Genomic DNA, 20,890 nt, shown 5'->3' on the forward strand with positions numbered 1-20,890 from the left:
TCCCTCACTTAGATGGAAAAATTAAAGTCCAGACTGGAGAAGGGACTAGTTTAAGGTTACTGGCATTAGGGACAGATAAAGGACTAAGATCCAATCACTAAACAATCCCTACCCCAGACCTCTTACGCTTTGTTTTAAAGAGGTCCAGAATTATGGCACAGGTCTCGTATCTCAGCTAGGTTGTCTAGAGTATTTAAGAGAAGTTTTTCTCATGGGTCTCTTAAAATACACAACTGACCGTTAAAAACATCAAAGAGAAAACAAGAGGTATCACTAATAGCATGGCCACGTGCAGAAAGGGCAGAGCTGGTGGGCAGGACTCTGAAGTCCTCCTTGGTTTGGCAGTTTCTCACCAACAGAGGCAATTCTTGTTTTGGGATCTACATGGCGTAACTAGTGCCCTAAACAAAAATGACCTCTTTTCCCTCCTGGCTGAGACCGTTCAGATTCTACCACCGAGTCCCAATTTCTCATGTATTGTTATAAAATGAGGGGGAGAGGCCCCATTACCTTTGAAGGTCCCTTTTCATCTTTGGCCTCTTTTTAACTTTGCATTAAAAAAAACCACATAGCCGAGGACTTCCCTGGTAGTCCAGTAGTTAAGACCCTACGCTTCCACCGCGGGGGGCTCGGGTTCCTGATTGCTGGTCAGGGAATTAAGATCCCACATGTCAACAGGTGTGGCCACAAAATAAATAAATAAACAAAATGAAGTGTTTAAAAATAAAAATAAAGTGTGTCTTTAAAAAGCAAAACAAACAAAAAATACATGGCTGTAAAGTCATGTCAGAGGGGTTAGGAAATATTCTACAAAAGCGTATCAGAAAACTTTCAGCAGTAAAATGCAACTGAAAACATCTTTCGAAGTGAAGAAAAAGTCTGAAACCACAAAGATCTGAAACCATGACAGATGAACAGATATGTTTTCTCACTGCAAGTGATATTATGCAATTATAAAGTTCCCAGGAACAAACCTGGTTTATTGAAGTACTACAAAAAAGCAAGAAAATGATGAAAATTGAGTTTTAATAAGTTTAATAAGATCTTTGGGTTTCCCTGGTGGCTCAGATGGTAAAGAATCCACCTGCAGTTCAGGACACCTGGGTTCGATCCCTGGGTTGGGAAGATCCCCTGGAGGAGGGCATGGCAACCCACTCCAGTATTCTTGCCTGGAGAATCCCCATGAGCAGAGGAGCCTGGCGGGCTACAGTCCATGTGGTTGAAAAGAGTCAGACACAACTGAGCAACTAAGCACACACAAAATAAGATCTTCGAACAAAACAGGCGAAATCTAGCCATCTAGCTGGGTTTACACATCCATGGATGTGAGATTTTCCTTAGCCACATGGAGGAAAATCTCCAAAACATACTTATGGAGCCAATTCAGGCAAGGAAGAGAAGAGGGATCTGCCTCTCTTTTCCCAAATGGTTCTTCCTACAGGCTTTATCGTTTGACCCAAGACAGTTGCTCCGGTACAAATTTTTCTACTTTCAGAGAGAAAGGGGGACAATGTTAAGAAAAGGTAATGAAGCAACTGCATAGCTTAAAGATAGAGCGAGACATTTACTTGTAGACCTCTGACAAACACTGTGTACTTCACATTTCACATTGGGGCCCGGCTGCTTCAATGTCACAAATGAGTTCCGGCCCAAAAGTTTTCTTGTAAATTAGCTGTTTGAAACTAGAAAACGTATTTTCCCCACAGAACAACATAAAATGGTGAGCAGCAGGATTCCCAAGTCAGTGCTTGAAAGCCTAATCAATTCCTAAAATACTTGAATCACAGACCCATTCCCAAATGGTTTTCACTACTCACTGACAGTCTCCTTAACAGACACCTCTTTCCCTCCTTGGGTGGAAACAGCTAGTTCTACTTGGCTCTGGCTGGGTTTTGCCAAGAGTTTTCCTACCTGGGTGTGGGGCAGGGGAGACAGGACAAGGAAGGACAAACTCCTAAACTCCAGAGGTAGGCCTCCTTTTGGAGCCTTGGACTTTGGCACTACTTGAATAGCTCAAAACAGAGCAGCCTGACAGTCACCTGCTAATAAGTTTGAGGAATCTTTACACCAAGCTTCCCTGATGGCTCAGAGGGTAAAGAATCCGCCTGCAATGAGGGAGACCTGGGTTCGATCCTTGGTTGGGAAGATAACCTGGGGGAGGGCATCGCAACCCACCCCAGTACTTTCTACCATCTGAGCCACCAGGGAAGCCCCTGCTCCAGTATTCTTGCCTGGAGAATCTCCATGGACGGAGAAGCCTGTTGGGCTACAGTCCACGGGGTCGCAACGATTCAGACGTAACTGAGCAGCTACGCAGCAGCAGCAAGCAAGCAGACAAACCAAACAGAAAGCACTTAAGTGATCTGGACTCCCAAGGACTGGTTTCAATGCAGTGTGACAACCGTAACAGTACCAATGCTTTAGGAATGTAAACAAGTGTCACCGTTTTTTTCTTTTACAATGGCAATGGCAGCAATTAATTAGAAAGGCAGAAACCAGGCAAGGCTCACAGGGTCATCACGCAGTAGCCACCCTTGGCTAGTCCTTGACTTACACACAGAGGGACAGGATTTGATCTATGAGGGCAATTTCCTTCTGAGATATTATAAAACAGAGCCATGCTTTTGGTACATGTGCTTCCGTGAAGTTTCTTTCCTGCCATAAAAAGAATTGGGAGGTAAGGAGAATGTGTAGGCCAACTACCTACCAGTTGGTCCACAGTTTAACACCATCTCCTTAAAATACGGTTTCATTTGTAGGAGAGTATTCTAGTTTGAATTCAGAAAGAACTTCCAAGAAACACTAGGGCTAATGAGGAAGACTGACAGCCATTTGATTGTAAGACTTAGGATCTTCACAGAAAATGAGAGCTTTGGAGGCTAATAAGCTGCTGAACTTGGACTTTCTTCCTGGCTATCACCAACACACTTACTCCAGGGAGCCCAACCAAGCTCTTGGTCACGCATTCAGCAGTACCTAAAAACTACTGCCCAAGGCAAGTCAACCCAGCAGCCAGGGCCAACTTCTCCCAGCAGAGAGCTTTACAGGTAAGGTGGCAGTCTGGGTGGCCCAACAGATGCAATCACAACACCATGAAGCCATGCTGCAGGCTGTCGTCTAGTATCAGGAGAGAGGATGAAAGGGCTCCTGTCCTAACGTCTCATCAAGAAGAACTACCCAGAGTCCAGCTCATTCACCAGCGTGTTTCAGCCACCGCCCAGGACTAAGCTCATCCCTAGGGATGTCGTGATCCCTGACGGAAGCATAAATACCCCATCTGGGACTGAAAACTGCTCCATATCAAGCCATTTCCCACAGTGAGAAACTCAGGATATGGGAGCTCTTGAGCAAACTGAAAAGGGTGATTGGACATGATGATACCTTTTCTTGTGCTTGTACACAAGGAATTAGCCCTCACATTTATTGAAAGTCAAATCCTATTTCAAAGGGCAATTAATTTCACATCCATGTTCACTGAAGCATTATTCACAATAGCCAAGAGGTGGGAACTACCTCAATGTTTATCAGGGGATAATGGGTAAAGAAAACACATTCAGCAGAATATTTTTCAGCTTTAAAAAGGGAAGAAATCCCATCATATGTTACAACATGGATGAACTCTGAGGATATTATGCTAAGTGAAATAAGTCAGTTACAAAGAGACAAATACTGCATGATTCCACTTTTAAACTCCAGTAAAGTAGTGAAACTCAGAGAAACAGAAAACAGAATGGAGGCTGTGAAGAGCTGGGGTAGGGGGATATGGGAGTTGTTTAATGGTTACAGTTTCAGTGTTTCAAGATGCAAAGGTTTCAGAGATGTGCTGTACAATAATGTACATACAGTAACACGAACACACTAGACACTTAAAAATGGTTTAGATGGTAAATTTTATGTTTTTTTTGCCCCTTCCACACACAGAAAGTCATTTAGCTTGAGAAATAAAAAGGGGGCTCTTGAAGTAGGTATACTCAAAAATGACCTGAAATTCATAAATTTGGGGTTTTGGCTAAAGAACATTTCTGTTGTCCTCACATTACCACTGTTTAAAAAACCCCTACAAACTCTCCCCTAATTATGAAAGTAGTATATATCCGTTGTGCAAACTACACATATTATAAGCATGCTTTTAATCTAAGAAATATTCTTCTGTACCACGAGGAGAGATTAACAAAGGGTCAGACCTTCTCATGGTAACTATCAAAGGGAGATCTTGTGTTTCAAATATGAATTTAAGTGTTGCATACCCTTTTGTTCCTTGGGATACAAGGCAAATTGCATACATGAAAAACACAAACATTTCCTTCGTAATTGGCTTCCCTGAGTCAAAAAATAGCTTTTCTTTCAAAATCCTCTCAAAGAAGAACAGAAGTTAAGCATAGCAGGCTTTCCCCTAGTTGGTAACTCTTAACGAATTCCCCTAATCCTTGGCCAATTATGTTCTAATAGAAAGCTTGTCGTGTTTACCAAATGAGCGACAGAATCCCTAAAAACTATTTCTTATGATGAGTACCTTTTTATTTCTTCTATTCCAACCTCAGTTTTTCAAATTATTTAAAACCTACATACACACGCACAGATGCATTTTTAACGATTCCATTTCTTTAACATGGGGGCTAGTGATGTTTTTTTAAATATTTTTCAAAGCAGAAAGAGGGGCTGTTTTATTTTTCTTTGGAATGAGCTCCTGCCAGATTTTGCACACTGCAGTTCTTTGGCAATGTGATGAGAACACATGCCCACCCACAGACACTAATTTTGCTCCTCACCCTTCCCAAGCAGCCTCTATGACACATGCTGTCTGCGCTCCATTTGATGGAATTCAAGAGGCCCAGTCAAACAGCAGGCCCTGTGGGGCCAGAGCAATGGCAGGCACCCCATCTCTTCCACGGGATGGGCACAAGGAATGAGTGTTTAAAAGAAAGCCACAAAACAGCCAAATCCAACTTGGACATCTCCAATCTGAGTATCTTTACAATTCTATGAATTAACACTAAAAATGAACAGTCATCTTTGGGGCTGAAATCTGGAAAGAGAGAGTATCTTGCTGTGGTTCTCTGCAAAGAGCTCTGTGAAGATAATGCAGAGAACTCCCCGGGCTTCGCTCAGAATGTGCATAAGGAAGGCAGCCTGTCCTGCGGGCCAGGAGCTTTCTCTGAGGGCTGAAGTGCCATCCAGGTGCCAAGGCATGTGCTTGCTCTTTGGTGATCATTAGCCATGAAGAAATGCTGGAGGACTTCCCTGGCAGTTCAGTAGTTGACTCTGTGCCGCCAATGCAGGGGGCATGGGTTTGATCCCTGGTTGGGGAACTAAGACCCCCATCTGCTGCATGGTGTGGCCAAACAACACAAATATTAAAAAAAAAAAAATTAATTAAAAAAAAAAATTCTGGTGATTTAGAATCCAATTACGAATGGGCATAGCTTCTGTAACTGTCCCTTCTCTATCCTAAGTCAATCTGGGCATAGATGACAAGGCAAACAGGCTATCAGCAAACTTATGCCTGGAAGAATGCTCAGGATTATTAAGAGTCCATGCTGGTCTGATAAGAGTGGTCATCCACCCCATTCACATGTCCTTAAGAGCAGGGTTGATGCCATAAGCCTGTTCTGTATTTGTCTCTGGCTTTTCTGAGCCACACAGAAAAGTTGGTATTTCCAGATAAACGATACAAGATTTATCTACAAGTGCTAGTAATCCCAGAGAAGGCGATGGCACCCCACTCCAGTACTCTTGCCTGGAAAATCCCATGGACAGAAGAGCCTAGTAGGCTGCAGTCCATGGGTTCGCAAAGAGTCAGACACGACTGAGCGACTTCACTTTCACTTTTCACTTTCATGCATTGGAGAAGGAAACGGCAACCCACTCCAGTGTTCCTGCCTGGAGAATCCCAGAGACGGGGAAGCCTGGTGGGCTGCCGTCTATGGGGTCGCACAGAGTTGGACATGACTGAAGCGACTTAGCACCAGCAGCAGCAGCTAGTAATCCCACCCACTGTGAGGGCAGAGTTGCCATAAACCCCGGATGTGGGGAGGACAGTGTAACAGCAGAACAGTGAGCAAAGGACAACAGGAAATGGACAACAGGCAGATCCAGCCTTCCCCTGGGGCCACAGTTATAACCCGACATCCATAAATCATTCACCAAGCACCGCAAGAGCAGACTGTAGGCTCACTAAACAAGTCTTTCTAAATACAAATAAGGATTTTAATTTGATAGATAATCTATAGTATTTTTAAATGGTTACTGAGCTCATTATAGCTTTGAGTCATTAGAATATAATTTTAATAGATGCTCCATCTAGTCAAGGCTATGGTTTTTCCAGAGGTCATGTATGGATGTGAGAGTTGGACTGTGAAGAAAGCTGAGCGCCGAAGGATTGATGCTTTTGAACTGTGGTGTTGGAGAAGACTCTTGAGAGTCCCTTGGACTGCAAGGAGATCCAACCAGTCCATTCTGAAGGAGATCAGCCCTGGAATTTCTTTGGAAGGAATGATGCTAAGGCTGAAACTCCAGTACTTTGGCCACCTCATGTGAAGAGTTGACTCATTGGAAAAGACTCTGATGCTGGAAGGGATTGGGGGGCAGGAGGAAAAGGGGACAACAGAGGACAAGATGGCTGGATGACATCACTGACTCGATGGACCTGAGTCTGAGTGAACTCCGGGAGTTGGTGATGGACAGGGAGGCCTGGCGTGCTGCGATTCAGGGGGTCGCAAAGAGTCGGACACGGCTGAACGACTGAACTGAACTGAACTGAAAAAGGGGAGGGGTTTTTAAAACTCAAAGATTGGGAAAGATTGCCCCTGCTGTTTACTAATCAGTGTCACTTGAACATCCATGATACTATAAACTTTGAGAATTCACTTTCCTTGACTGCCACTCCCCTCAAGGAAGAAGGGGGAAAAAAATTCTTTGTCCAAGGCTACCGATCTACTTGGCTCAGAAAACACAGCCACCAAAACTATCAAATGAATTTTTCAGTAGGGCAGTTCTTTCTCTGATATGAGAGCCATCCAAGAAAAGATAGATTCATAAGAATCAGAAGGGAAGAGCTAAAAGTTGCTTCTATACAGAACAATTAGTGGCTCTGGAATATGGACTCTTAATAAGCCCAGGAGGAAACTGTTGCCTGTAATGACGGATCTCCACTGAAGAGGGAATGAAAGCAAGGATGGGGCTGGGCCCAGATCACAGCCTTTTAAAATTTAACATCACCCAGCACAGAGCTCCGAACAAGGGCGGCATCTCATTCAATATCTATTAATCGCTTCCACGTTGAATGATGGGAGACCCTAGGTACCAACTGTGCTCTGTATCCCCCCTCCCTCAAAAGGGAGAGAAGGCATCTGAAAACCAGGTGGCCACTTTGAACTGTGGCTCATGGGGCTTAACATCCCAGGGGCTCCCAAGAGCTGCCAGAACCTGTAGCGATGACTATCACCACGGATGGTAGAGATCAATATGCCATGAGGGTAAAAAGTAACTGACGTCAAAAGAAGTCTACGCTGCCTTGAAATAACATGGACAAGACCTGAGTTAGTCTCAACTGCACCAGTCACAGGAGAACAAGACCTTTTCACAGACATAGAAAAACACTAATAAATCAAGAACTGTAAATGTTTTCATACAGTTGCCTGAAATGCTTTCTGTAGGCCTCAAGGGGGGAAAAAGAAAAAAGATATCAAAGTCTAAGATTTTAGCAAAATCAGGACAAATTAGCTAATCTCCCCTTAATTCACATTGTCACATTATTTTTCTGAAGACTTTTGATAAAATGAGCTCTGGGCTGAGTGTAGCATCCCACCAAGGCTTGGAGAGACAACCCTGCTCACTATTAAATGGCAAAACTCAGGCTTCAGCTCAAGCTACATTTTTAAAGAAGAGTTTCTTCCATAACTTAAAAAAAAAAAAGTTAATGAGAAGGAATGAAAAGGACTCTCACTTTGAATCTGAAGTATTTTTTAATATCACCAAGTGCTATTATTAAATATTCACTATATATGCATGTGTAGACATACACATAAAAATAAGCAGTACAGATGTGGGCAGGAAAATTCTTAGCAAAACCCCCACATATTTCAAATACTGTTCTTCCTCATTATTGTCCTCACCATAATTAGCATGTTACAGCCTGACAGGTGGCTTTCATTTATAGAAGACAAATTTAATAAAATTTGGAGATGGTCCTGTCTCCAGAAACAAACTGGCCATTCTAAAAAAAGTGTACCCCTTAATCTACAAAGGGCTTCCCTGGTGGCTCAGTGGTAAAGAATACCCCTACCAATGAAGGAGACACAGGTTCGATCCTTAGATTGGGAAGATCCCCTAGAGGAGGAAATGTCAACCCACTCCAATATTCTTGCCTGGAGAATTTCATGGACAGAGGAGCCTGGCAGGCTACAGTTCATGGGGTCGAAAAGAGTTGGACACAACAGAATGACTAAACAACAACTAATCTATAAAACAAACAGAAACACACGGAGCAGACCGATTTCGTGCTGGTTCACCTTATCATCCCAATTTCTGAGTGTATTAAGATAAGTAAATCTAATACATTTACTGACAGTTTAAAGTACACATACCTCAAGGAAAACAAGTCATTATTACGAGCTTTACAAGAAAGGGGAAGAGAAAAAAAGACTGCCTTTTTTTCCAGCTTGATAACCCCAGATCTGTTTAACACTCTCCAAGTGATAACAGAATTTACCATCACAGACAGGGCTGCTCTACAAATACTAAATCTTAGGCAAATTTGTGGGCAGTTGTGTTTCGGGTCCTGACCCAGTCATTCTGGACAGACAGACCAGAAAAGTATAAATAGTACTGCTATAAACTAACCATAGCATCTGTCCCCAACAAGTAGGATACAAAAAGTATTTTTATAAAATATGAGGAGACGCTGAATGGACTGTCAACACAGATAGGAATGTTTAATACACTCAAATAAACAAGATATGTGCCTTAACTAGCCAGGCATTGTTTAAATTTAGTGAGTGAAGAGAGGGTCAGACAGGCGACACAGCCTCCCAATTATGCAGAACAATCCTTCAGATCATGTGAAAGCTATAATTAAATGTTGGTACCAATCTCCTCCACTCTTTCTCCCACCTAGAAGTTAATGCATGAATTCAGTATGAGCAAATTTTATTTTGCAAAAAAAGAATTCACTTAGTAGAGGAATCAAGCTTTCTGGCACTAAGTCATCCATCTTGGAGGAGAAGAAAAAGCACAATATTAAAAACAAAAATCCAACACAATAAATACAATAGTTTTATCATTAGACTACCTCCTTAGTGCATCTTCTCTTTATTCTTCTGTGTGTTTGTTTTAAGCTACCCTACTCCCAGCCTTAAAAGGTATATACCACCTCTGCTGTTTCCTAGGCAGTATCATTTAAGGCTTACTAAAAGGTTTGGGTTAACACCATTTCTATCTGAACATGCAAGGAGAAATTTGTTTCCAGAAAGGGAGATGAGTGGACAAGAGATCTGTGTCGATTAAAAGAACAGTGGTTGCCTGTCTGTCCTTGCACGTGGGCACGCGCGCACGCACACACACACACACACACACACACTTTAGTTACTTAAAATCAGAATAATTCCCCCTCCCTTAAAAAATGTTAAAAGCAGACGCCAGGAAGGTTAGGCAGAGGAGAAACCACAAGAAAATAAAGTTCATGTAAACAGTAAGCACATACCTGGCGGGTGATGCCATTTCCTCTACATTGTAGAGTCCAAGTGCTGGATATTAGCATTATTGCTACTACAGTGCTTCCGATAAAAATGGATCAGCTCTTGTGGACCTGAGAACCAGCTGGCTGCTTGAGAAGTGGTTTCCCCCATATATGATTCAGTCTCCTTGACAAATACACTGCATCGCACTGGATGAGTCATCCGAGGGTTAGTCCGCATTTTATAGGCCTGTTGTGTCATTACTCACATTCAACATCCTGCTTCTCAAAAGTGGAAGCTGGAAGCCTGACAGCTGACAGATGCTTTTTCCAATTAAAATATTGTTTAAAAAAAACATTCCTGTAAGTTACGACGATCAATCACGGATGATACTGTGAAATGACCAGGGGAGTAACTGGCAGAGCTCAATGCCCAAGACTACAGTCTAGAGAACCACAGTATACGTTGTTTATCTGCCCCATCCTCGAATAATTTTGTTCAGGACTGAGAACAAAGACCCCTCCCCTCCTCTTTTAAGTTGTCAGTGAAATTAGCACAGGCATTTTGGTTCTTATGTTGTATGGTTACCAAGTTGCAGGAGCTTTGTGGAAAAAAAAAAAAAAAAAAAAGATACATGTCAAAATTTTGTCCCTGGGATAATGCGGTTAGGTGGGTGGTGGCACTGTGTTTACAAAATGTCTAAAGAAAAAGTATGCTTGGGATGAAATGCTATAATATCTGAGACTCGTTATGAAATATTTTTGGCCCCCCAAAAGGGAAGTTTAAAGAAATGTGACAAAATCTTGATTACTGTTGCATCTGTTTCGTGAGTATATGGGAATTGTCTCCATTATTCTCTCTTCTTTTGAGTACCTTTGACACTTTGCATAACAAAATGTTTTCAAAAACTAAAAAAGAAATTCAGTTCCCGTGGTCTAACAGTACTGACATTTTTCTAGTTAGTATGAACTCACCATACATGTCAATGGGGGCATCATATGTGGCCCGGTGGGTGTGGGGGCTCCCAGCTGGAAGGCATGATACACGTGTCCTGAGGCCACTGTGAGGGCTGCTCCCATCCCCTGAACCAATGCCTGGTGTCTTCACCTCCCAAGCCTGTCTGGTGGCTGTTCCTCACGCCTTCTTTGAGGATATAAGCCCCAGCTTCGTTGTGAGCTCAATGTTGACATTACGAGGGAGAGGTGACCTGCCAGCTTCCTTATATGGTTTTGGAAAGTCTCCAGTTGAGGTTATATAAGTCTGATTTGAGTCCTCTCACACCAACCAGGTGGCACAACGTTTGCACAACTTACTTTATACTCAAATTGGATTACTTAAACCACCGGAAGGAGGAAGAGAGCTTTGATTTTATGGCCAGGAAAAAACCATATATGGAAGCTCCAGTGTATGTTACAGGCAATCACTCTTGAGACTAGATGTTGTTTAAAAAAACATCTGTGTCGCTAGGTACGTTCTCAAAGTGTGACAAGTCATCACAGGACACTGGAAAGACAGAGGTCCTAGGATAGGAAAGGAGGAAGGATCAGGCCGAGGCTCCCACCTCAGTCGATAGCCAACCCAGTCCTCAAGGGACTGGGCCCAAGAGGGCTGCAAACCGGCTGCAAACGGTCATGATGGCCCCCATACCACATCACGTGACCCTCACAGATCCAAATGTTCAGAACCGTGTGGCCCGGAACTGAAGCCTTTCTAGTTTTGAGATTCTTTCCTCAATTAGACTGTAAGCTACAGGCTTATCAAAAGGTCCCCTTGATTAAAAACAACCTTTCACATACTTGCAAAGTAAAACTGACCTTAGCGCAACAGGTAAAAATGGGCGGGGGTGGAATTAACTTCCAGCCTAATCTGAGTTTCCATGAGTAGTGAATAAATAAATCCATAGTTCATTAAAGAACTATACAATTCATATTTCATTAATTAAAAATATAAGAATAATAACAGTAATAATGTAAACACAAAGAATGAGAATATGACAAATACGGTAAAATGTTAACAAATGGAGATTTGGATATAAAGGAGTTCTTCATACTATCCATTTCACACTTAGAGAAAAGTTGCAAGTTTCAAAATAAAGTTAAACACAGAAACACAAGAAAATATATAACCCTTGTTACCAAAAGATGTTTATGGATTTAATAACCACCATAGTTTTGCTGCTGCTCCCCTCCCCTATTAAAAGAAAAAAAAACTTAGACCTAAATGTAAACATTAGGAAGGGTTTCCCTGGTGGCTCAGTGGTAAACAAGCTGCCTGTCAAGGCAGAAGATGCAGGTTCAATCCCTGGGTCAGGAAGATCCCCCACAAGAAGGAAATGGCAACTCACTCCAGTATTCTTGCCTGGGAAATTCCATGGACAGAGGAGTGTGGCGGGCTACAGTCCACGGGGCTGCAAAGGGTCGGACACAACTTAGTGACTCCACAACAATGAACGTTGGGAAAGCCTCTGAATTAGGACCCTTCACTGGGTCTTCCTCGCAGACAATTTAATAATAGGCTCCAAAACCAAAGTGAAAGCTAAACAACCCCCCCCAAGCACACATTTTGGGAAGAAAACATTCTATATCCTCTAGAATATTATTTGCTTGTTTAGTCTTGCACCTCACAAACTGATTTGACTGCAGGAACCCCTCACCCATTTCTATCATTGAGAGTTGAAGAAAGCACTTTGGGAACTACTGCTGTAGATCATGGGTTACAGAATGCTTCCCCCCTCCCAATCTTTAAGTCTTCTTCAGAACTTACCTCACTTGTAACAACAAAATAGATGTCCAGACTTGATTTCTGTGCTTTATAATGGAGATTTCTATTTGGCTGACTTCCTGGTGGCTCAGACGGTAAAGAATCTGCCTGCAATGTGGGAGATGCCAGTACAGTCCCTGAGTCGGGAAGATCCCCTGGAGAAGGGAATGGCAACCCACTCTAGTATTCCTGCCTGGAGAGTCCCATGGACAGAGGAGCCTGGTGAGCTACAGTCCATGGGGTTGCAAAGAGTTGTACACGCCTGAGTGACTAACACATACACACACATGCTGATGATTGCTGGAGGTTTCCCGACCACCCAACGGTGCCCTTGCCACCGTCCGTGCCAGTTGAGGACCCTGCACAGGTGCAGGGCAGGCTGATGGCTCACACTGGATGTTGGTGTTTCTGTTAAGAGGGGGCAGTCCCTGGGCAAGAACATCTGAAGGAGCAGCGTGGGCCCAGCTCCACTTCACCTTACTCATTATCAGTACTGGGCCTTGGAATGTGAAAGCCAGCCTGGAAATCTTTGACTTCTTAATCCCCTAGGTCTTCACACATTCATCTCTTAGCACTGATTTTGGGGTGTTAAGAAGCAGAACTCGCTGGGAAGAACATTTTAATTCTTGCAATATATTAAATTATATAAGAGTTGTAGCAATTATCTGATGTATGTATGGGGGGGGTGGTGGTAGCTAAAGTACAAATACTGGTTAATGTTAAGATTTAAAAGCATAAAAGTAAATGTGAATGTCAATGATGTAGATACCAAAGACTGTGTGTGTAGTGGTAAAGAACTTGAAAGTGAAAGTGAAAGTCGCTCAGTTGTGTCCGACTCTTTGGGACCCCATGTGCTATGCAGTCCATGGAATTCTCCAGGCCAGAATACGGGAGTGGGTAGCCTTTCCCTTCTCCAGGGGATCTTCCCAACCCAGGGATCAAACCCAGGTCCGCATTGCAGGCGGATTCTTTAGCAGCTGAGCCACAAGGGAAGCCCAAGAAAACTGGAGTGGGTAGCCTATCCCTTCTCCAGGGGATCTTCCTGGCCCAGAAATTGAACCAGGATCTCCTGCATTGCAGGTGGATTCTTTACTAACTGAGATATCAGGAAGCTTGAGCCTGGAGTTAAATTATCTTGGTTCAAAATCCTGTATGGCCCTTACTTATGTAACTTCTCTAAGCCTTTTCTTCTTTGTAAAATGGGCATAATACTATTAACAACCTCAGAGAAGCATTCTGAATGGGATAAATGTGATCATACACAGTAAGTACTTAGCATATGGCCCGGCCACTTACAGAGCATTCGTTCATTGATGCAAACAATGATGAGGATGTCTGCAAGTTTTATGAACCTAGACTGTCAGGGGCAGGCACATCGTGGCCAGTCACCACACTGGTCTGGTCACCTATCATCTGTGGCCGCTTCAGAGGTATAAATGCAGAGCTGAGTGGTTGTGACAGAAACCATATGGTCCCCAGAGCTGAAAATAGTTACTATCCAGACCTTTACAGAGAAGGTTTTTCGACCCCCTGGTGACCACCATTTGGGTGGATAAAGAACCAGGTCTTCTCCCTATAGAAGTTTTGGTCATTGCTCCCTTATTCTGTTTAATATCTCAATTTAGAACCAGATGCATGAGTATTATTTATCTGGTCCACATGAGCCGTGTAGCTCATGCTTTCCTTAAATGTAGAACACTCACCATAGCACTCTGTCTCATGGCGGGTGGGGAAATCTACAGAGCCTGAGGTTGTCTGCTGGTCTTTCCTGCCTCCCCTCCTTCCTGACCTCCCCTATTTCAGAGTCCAGTGACCCCAGCTGATGTGAGTCCACAGCTGTAATTCTCCTCCCCCAAGTCACATCTGTGCATTATGTTGAAACCACATGTGTCCCCAGAGCCTCAGGCAAGAGGTGAAAGATGATCTGGAAGAGGCATTCAGGAAGCTGTGCCAACAGAAATGAAGGGTGCTTTCAAGAGAGCTGGACAGCCATGGGTGGGATTTATACTGCCTGAGGGGCCTTCAGAAATGGGGGGCTGCTCCAACATGGCCGCTGCCCGCAGGAGTCCAGGAAGGAGACTGTGGACCAACCCAGAAAAATGAAGAATACGCCTCAAAGGCAGGTCCCAAGATGTATCACTGCATCCATCGTGCTATTTTCTTTGGCAGGAATGCTTGTTTATTTGGGGAAAATAAACCCACAGCATTAATGGATAACACAGGTGAAGGGACTCTTGGGACTGGTCTCTGGGAGAGGAAATTTGAACAAAAGAAACCATTCACACTGCTTTCAGTTAGTTATCTTATTAAAAAAAAACAAAAAACAAAAAACAGTCGTAGCCAGCTGCTGGGACAGAGACTGTATCTGGGGTGCACTTTAGAGTCTTTCTGGAGGTCACTTGCCTTCCTGGCAAACATCAACATCCCTGTGAGGCCAGTCCAATAGAAAACGGCCTATGTTACATACTAAAGTGAAGGATGACGGCTGGGCTGGGGCTGGTCAAGGAAGAGAAGGGAGGCAGACGGTTTCTGTTGTTACATCTTGAGAGCAGCAGTTCAGAGATGGCACACAGAGCGACGTATATCCCTTGAAGCCAAGTCAGTGTTCAGCTGTGTTCTTTAAAGTGTAACTGTCTAGCACAGGGGTAAAGTAAGACTCTCCAAAGCTCATGGTTAATTTAGGGATGTCTTTGCTAAGAGGCGGAAGATCTGCAATGATTAAACACATATGAGCTATTAACCTAAGTAGATTTTTTTTTTTTAAAGAGACCACATGATGTGAAAACCTTTCAGAGCTGGGCTTATGGATTCAGAAGTGAAGTGAAGTCGCTCAGTCGTGTCCGACTCTTTGCAACCCCATGGACTGTAGCCCACTAGGCTCCTCCGTCCATGGGATTTTCCAGGCGTGAATACTGGAGTGGGTTACCATTTCTTTCTCCAGGGGATCTTCCCGACCCAGAGATCGAACCCAGGTCTCCAGCATTGTAGGCAGACGCTTTACCGTCTGAGCTACCAGGGAAGCCCTATGGATTCAGCCAGGTATCTTCAGGGAAAGGCAACAGCAACTCACATTTACCCAGTGCCCATTTGAGGTGGGGTGCTATATGACTATATCAACACAGCCACAATTTTTGTTCCTGGCCTGTGTGGAGAAAAGAGGGATGAGTGACTAGGTCGACTTAGGTTAGATAGTCTGAGTTTTTTCAGAACAAGATGTTCTACAAACAAGACTGATAAAAGAAGAAGGACTCTGAAATACATCAGAAATATGGCAACGTCACCCTGGAAAATTACTAAAAGAGCCATGGACTTGATGAGCAAGGAATACATAAAAGCATTCTGGGTCTGGGTCCATGGTAGGGCCACAGGCCAGGCGTCCATCAGATCATGTTACCTTCCAGACTGGACTAACAGGGCAACAGGACTTGGCCTCAGAGATCTGGGCTGGAGACAGAAGCCACACTTCCAGGGGTGGAACTTTAAGTTCAGGGGATGAAGTCGCCTCAAGATGTAGAAAGACACACATACATACATACATACATAATCTCTCTCTCTCTCAACACACACAGGAGTGCCTAAGGGGTAACTATCTAGTGAACTTGACATCCGCCAGGCTGAACAGTGAGGTAGGTCTATGCTTGAAATCTCTGCTTAGGCTTCCCTGGTGGCTCAGATGTAAAGAATCCACGTACAATGCAAGAGACCTGGGTTCAATCTCTGGGTCAGGAAGATCCCCTGGAGAAGAGAATGGCTACCCACTCCAGTATTCTGGCCTGAAAAATCCCATGGACAGAGAGGCCTGGCGGGCTACAAGTCCATGTGGTCACAAAAAGTCAGATACGACTGAGCAACTAACACTTTTTCACTTCTTCACTTCATGCTTGAAATCTGCTTAACACTTGAGGCTTATTCCTCAAGGTACACTTGTGTCATGAGGATCACAGCACAGACTGAACATACTGGACCCAAATCTCCATCAGTTCAGCTCGGCCCACCCTGCTGTTTTCCTAACTTGCAGCCAGAATTAGATGCGAAGCCGCTCAAACATTGTATAGTTTCAGGGATAGTCTTCAGACTTGAGACTAACCACTCACCCTGATTGCTGCTGGTCACCAAAAAATTATCCAAGACAATGGTAGCCACCTGTTAGTCAGATGGCTCTACAGATATTTGGCTATGGAAACAGAAATCTTTTCTGGGAACTCCTAACAGTAACTTTTTAATCATCCGCCTATGTACCTAGCACACATGCATGAAACTCTGCAAATTTATTCTATTGGGAAGCAGTAGCTTGGGCCACAAGTAGGTTCCCTTGTGGCTCAGCTGGTAAAGAATATGCCTGCAATGTGGGAGACCTGGGTTCGATCCCTGGGTTGGGAAGATCCCCTGGAGAAGGGACAGGCTACCCACTCCAGTATTCTGGCCTGGAGAATTCCATGGACTGCATAGTCCATGGGATCGCAAAGAGTCGGACACGACTGAGCGACTTTCACTTCACTTCACAGCTTGGGCCTGACTTTACCATTAGTTGTATGACCTCAGGATGCAGAGAGCCTTCCTTGTGTAGAAAACCCAGGGCTTAAACTACTTTAGTCTCTCAAGCTCCCAAGTTGTACAGAGAATGGACTGATAACAAGAAAATTGCCCAGTGATGCAGAGAAGACAGGGGAGTGGAGAGCTGGGCCGTGCCAGAGGATCAAGACTGAGGACCTGGGGGCACAGCTATGTTCCTGACTCTGGATTTCAGAGGCCAGCTTAAACTAACCCACTTGTTTAAAGGATATGAATCTCATGCCAAAGCTAGAACTGACTTTTCCTTACCAACATTAGTCAACAATAGCAGCTAATGTCAACATTAGCCACGCTTGTGTTATAGGCAGGTGCTGAGCCTTACAATCTCACAGAACTTTTAACCACAGACAGACTGGAGAGGGAACAGCCTAGCATACCTTCTTCTCCATCTTCGTGGCTATCAGTACCACAGTGACAGCATCTCTCTAGGATTTGCATGTTACCTTTGCCATTAGACTTGAGATGCTTAAGTTTTTTTTTTTCCTTTTTTTTTTTTTAACTTTTGTAGCTCAGCATATGGCAAATGGTAAACCCTTGGCAGATTGAATTTCTTTCATTCATTCAACAGACACATTATCCTTTATTGCTTAATAGAGGGTGGAGATGAAGATAATAGAAAGGGAAGAAATGACAGAAAGGTGGTGACAAACTCTTGAAATGAGTATTTTTTTCTTCATTACAGAAGTATTAGGTTTACTGCAGAGCATTTAGGGAATACGAAGAAAAATATTCACCTGAGTGACATCTCGGTGGTAGAACTTAAGAGCGTTACCTGCGTCTAAAGTTATGTGATGCATGTTTACTAATTTAAAGTATTCTTTGCCACTACCTGAATCCTGTTAATAAATAATTGGGAAATAGTATTTTCCTGTTTTTCTATTTATTCATTTCTGATTTAAAAAACACAAAAGATAATGTGTGCAGGGCTTAGCCAGATTTTTTTTCCCCCATTTTAGTTCAGCATCCCCAAAGGGCAAGTAAGTAATTTACGGGTTTAGCACCTTATAAGCCTTAGAGGTGCTAGTGCTAAAGGATCTGCCTGCCAATGCTGGAGACATAAGAGATGTGGGTTCAAACCCTGGGTCGGGAAGATCCCCTGGAGGAGGGCATAGCAGCCCACTCCAGTATTCTTGCCTGGAGAATCCTCATGGACAGAGAAGCCTAGCGGGCTACAGTCCAAAGGATCACAGAGTTGAACATGACTGAGCGACTTGGCATGCACACAAGCCTTAGATGTTAACTAAAAACCAGAAGAGCAGTCTAGAATTCTAAAATGAGTCTCAGAGGTATCTACTTCTACACCAACCACATTTGACAGAGGAGGCAACCAAGACCAGTGGCCACGTTTCTTATGCAGATATAGCCGTACCAGCAGGAAAGCAATGGGCCTGAGACCTGTGACACTCAGCCCATCACTCCCTACTGAGAATTGCCTACCTGGCTGAACCCCAAACCATCCCTACATTCTGTCACACTGTTAACTTCTGGTTTTTGAAAAGCATCCAGATGATTCCAAAACAAGAAAAGCAGATGACAGTGTCCAGAATATGTCCCTGCACTAGAATCCTCAGGTGGCAGGTTAAGTAAATCACCATCAGGTTAGCTAAAGTCACTCATTATTCTGTAAAGTGCTTCTGATTATTTAAAAACCGGGCCAGTGAACCTGAGTTGGGGCTTGCTGGTCAAGGTACTGCAACTATCAGATAAAGACTACAGATCACTGCCACAGGCACCCACTTCTCGAGGTCTATGTAGGGAAGGCACAGGTGGTGAGCACACAACTTGCTTCAGGTGTCTCCCTTTCCCAGGAACCCCAAGAGTGGTCACGATAAAACCCGCTGGAAGAGGGGAGGAAAGAACTCAAAGAATTTCACCAAAGGACCTTGCTCTGGGTGGAGCTAGTTAAGGTGAAGGTGGCTTCTAGGGAAGTCTCACATATTCACGGTTAACCTTCCAAATTCAACCTGCTCAGCCAGAGAACAGAAGCAAGAGGCTGGGTATATTTAAAGACAGAAGAGGCTCTCCCTCTGGAGGGAACACAGCCCCAGTGTCGGCAGGGATCTGGGGACCCTTCGTCCACGTGTGTCTCCTGGTCCACTGCTTCCCTTGATGTGACTCTGGTATTTAAAGACGCAGTACAGGGACTTCCCTGGAGGTCCAGCAGCTGGGACTCTGCGCTTCCACTGCAGGGGGTACCGGTTCCATTCCTTGTAGGGAAACTAAGATCCCACATGCCATGTGGCATGGCCAAAAAATGAAATAAAAAAAATAAAGATGCAGTACACATTCATCTCTCAACATGGACTCTAAATGCTAGCCGACCACCTCATTTCCTGCTCCATCGTAAAAACAGTGGTCCTAAAAACAAACAAACAAACAAACAAAAACACACAAAACAAAGCAGTGGTCCTTCTTCCTAAGGCTGGAGGGAGGAGGCAAAAGATTGCATGCTGGCCTCCTATAGAACTGTCAAGGGTACTTATGACCACGAGTGATTTTCATCATGTGTAAAGCTCAACTCAGAGGAGGAAGAGACCTGTGGGAGAGATAACATGCCCCTGATCGAACCTCAACTTGACCGGCACCCACCCCTAGCACGGTACTCAGTATGGCACTCACCGGAGGAAGAGCAGGGACAGAGGAGGACTTACTCACTCTCTTCACTTGGTTGCCATTTAAAAGGACAGCCTTCGAGTCTGGATGGCTAAGATGGAACAGTGAGGGGGAATGGACAATGAATGCGGGTCCCACCTATTTTATAAATGAAAAACCAGAAAGTAAGCCCCAAACGCACACACTGGAATAAAATATAAAAGGTATGTTTGTGGCAGAGCCAAGAATAGGTCCTGCGTGTCCTTGAATTTCATCTTTCAGAGTGCTTTTGAACAAGGTTTGTTCCTATGTGTTCTTTGTTTGAAGTCGCCCCAAATATCCTCTCTGCTCCTCTTTCTCCACTCAACAGGGAGAAAACTGTTCCATGGACTTCATTTGTTTGTTTCCTTCGGGCCCTGAGGAATTGTCTCTGCTACGGAGAATGTGCAGGATATGAAGAGCAAGTCTTAACATTAGAACATTCCACATTATGAGGGTGGGACCAGTTCAGCTCAGAGGGATTCTGCTGCCACTGAATAGAAGCTGAAAATAAACACAAACATAGACAACACGGTGCACAGGATGCCAACGTTTGCAAAAGATTACACCCAGAGAGACTAGAACAGGAAGGGAAGCCACGCCCACCCTCCCCAGCTCTACCCACCACGCCTCCTCCTTGGAAGACAGCCGCTAACTGTGCAGGAGGACACAGGCAGCCCACTTTCCCTGTCCCCTACATTTCAACTTTGGATCTTGTCAGCTTGGTTTATGTTTCAGCATGAGGAAGGGGGAATGCCTATGGGCGGCCGAATAGCACCAAATATTTATAATCTACTGCTGAGCAAGGCATCATGGGAAGAACATGGCACACATTCCCTGGGCTGGCCAGAGCTTCACTGGCCGATTTCACAACAGACCTGGCCTGTTTAAGTAAGGGTAATCTGTAAAACAGATTAGCCAGGGCATAGTAAGTAATCAATTTATCTGCACAATGTTAAGTATAGATGTATCTATTCTTTTTGACTTAGTTAACTCTTCTGCTTAGGTAACATATTCATGATTCATAAATCAAACTATAAAAAGGTATTCTACCATGACATCCCATCTGTCCTATTCCTTCTTCCACCCAACAAACCTGTAGTAACCACCTTTTAAAAGTTGTGTATCCTTCCAGGGTTTACGCAAATTTATCTTTTCTTACCCTTTCTCACAAAAAAGGTAGCATGTCATTCACATGTTCTGGATTTTGCTTTTTATCCACTGGAGATCTCTCCACATGGGAACAGAGACAA

At 43.9% G+C, this 20,890-nt stretch overlaps 1 protein-coding gene across 2 annotated transcripts in view; it reads right to left on the reverse strand.

Annotated features, from left to right (window-relative positions):
• Positions 1-20,890, reverse strand: part of SPRED2 (sprouty related EVH1 domain containing 2) — a 126,784-nt gene that overhangs the window by 50,830 nt on the left and 55,064 nt on the right. The window contains exon 1 of one of the 2 annotated variants that reach the window (XM_070798888.1): positions 9,701-20,226. The exons of the other annotated variant lie outside the window; for it this stretch is intronic. Within the exon in view, the coding sequence (XP_070654989.1) occupies positions 9,701-9,717 (17 nt within the window). The 5' untranslated portion in view covers positions 9,718-20,226. Of the gene's footprint in view, positions 1-9,700; positions 20,227-20,890 lie in introns of those variants that run through there. 2 annotated transcript variants of the gene reach the window in all.

This window comes from Bos indicus, chromosome 11 (genome assembly GCF_029378745.1).
Source record: "Bos indicus isolate NIAB-ARS_2022 breed Sahiwal x Tharparkar chromosome 11, NIAB-ARS_B.indTharparkar_mat_pri_1.0, whole genome shotgun sequence".
Taxonomy (NCBI): domain Eukaryota; kingdom Metazoa; phylum Chordata; class Mammalia; order Artiodactyla; family Bovidae; genus Bos; species Bos indicus.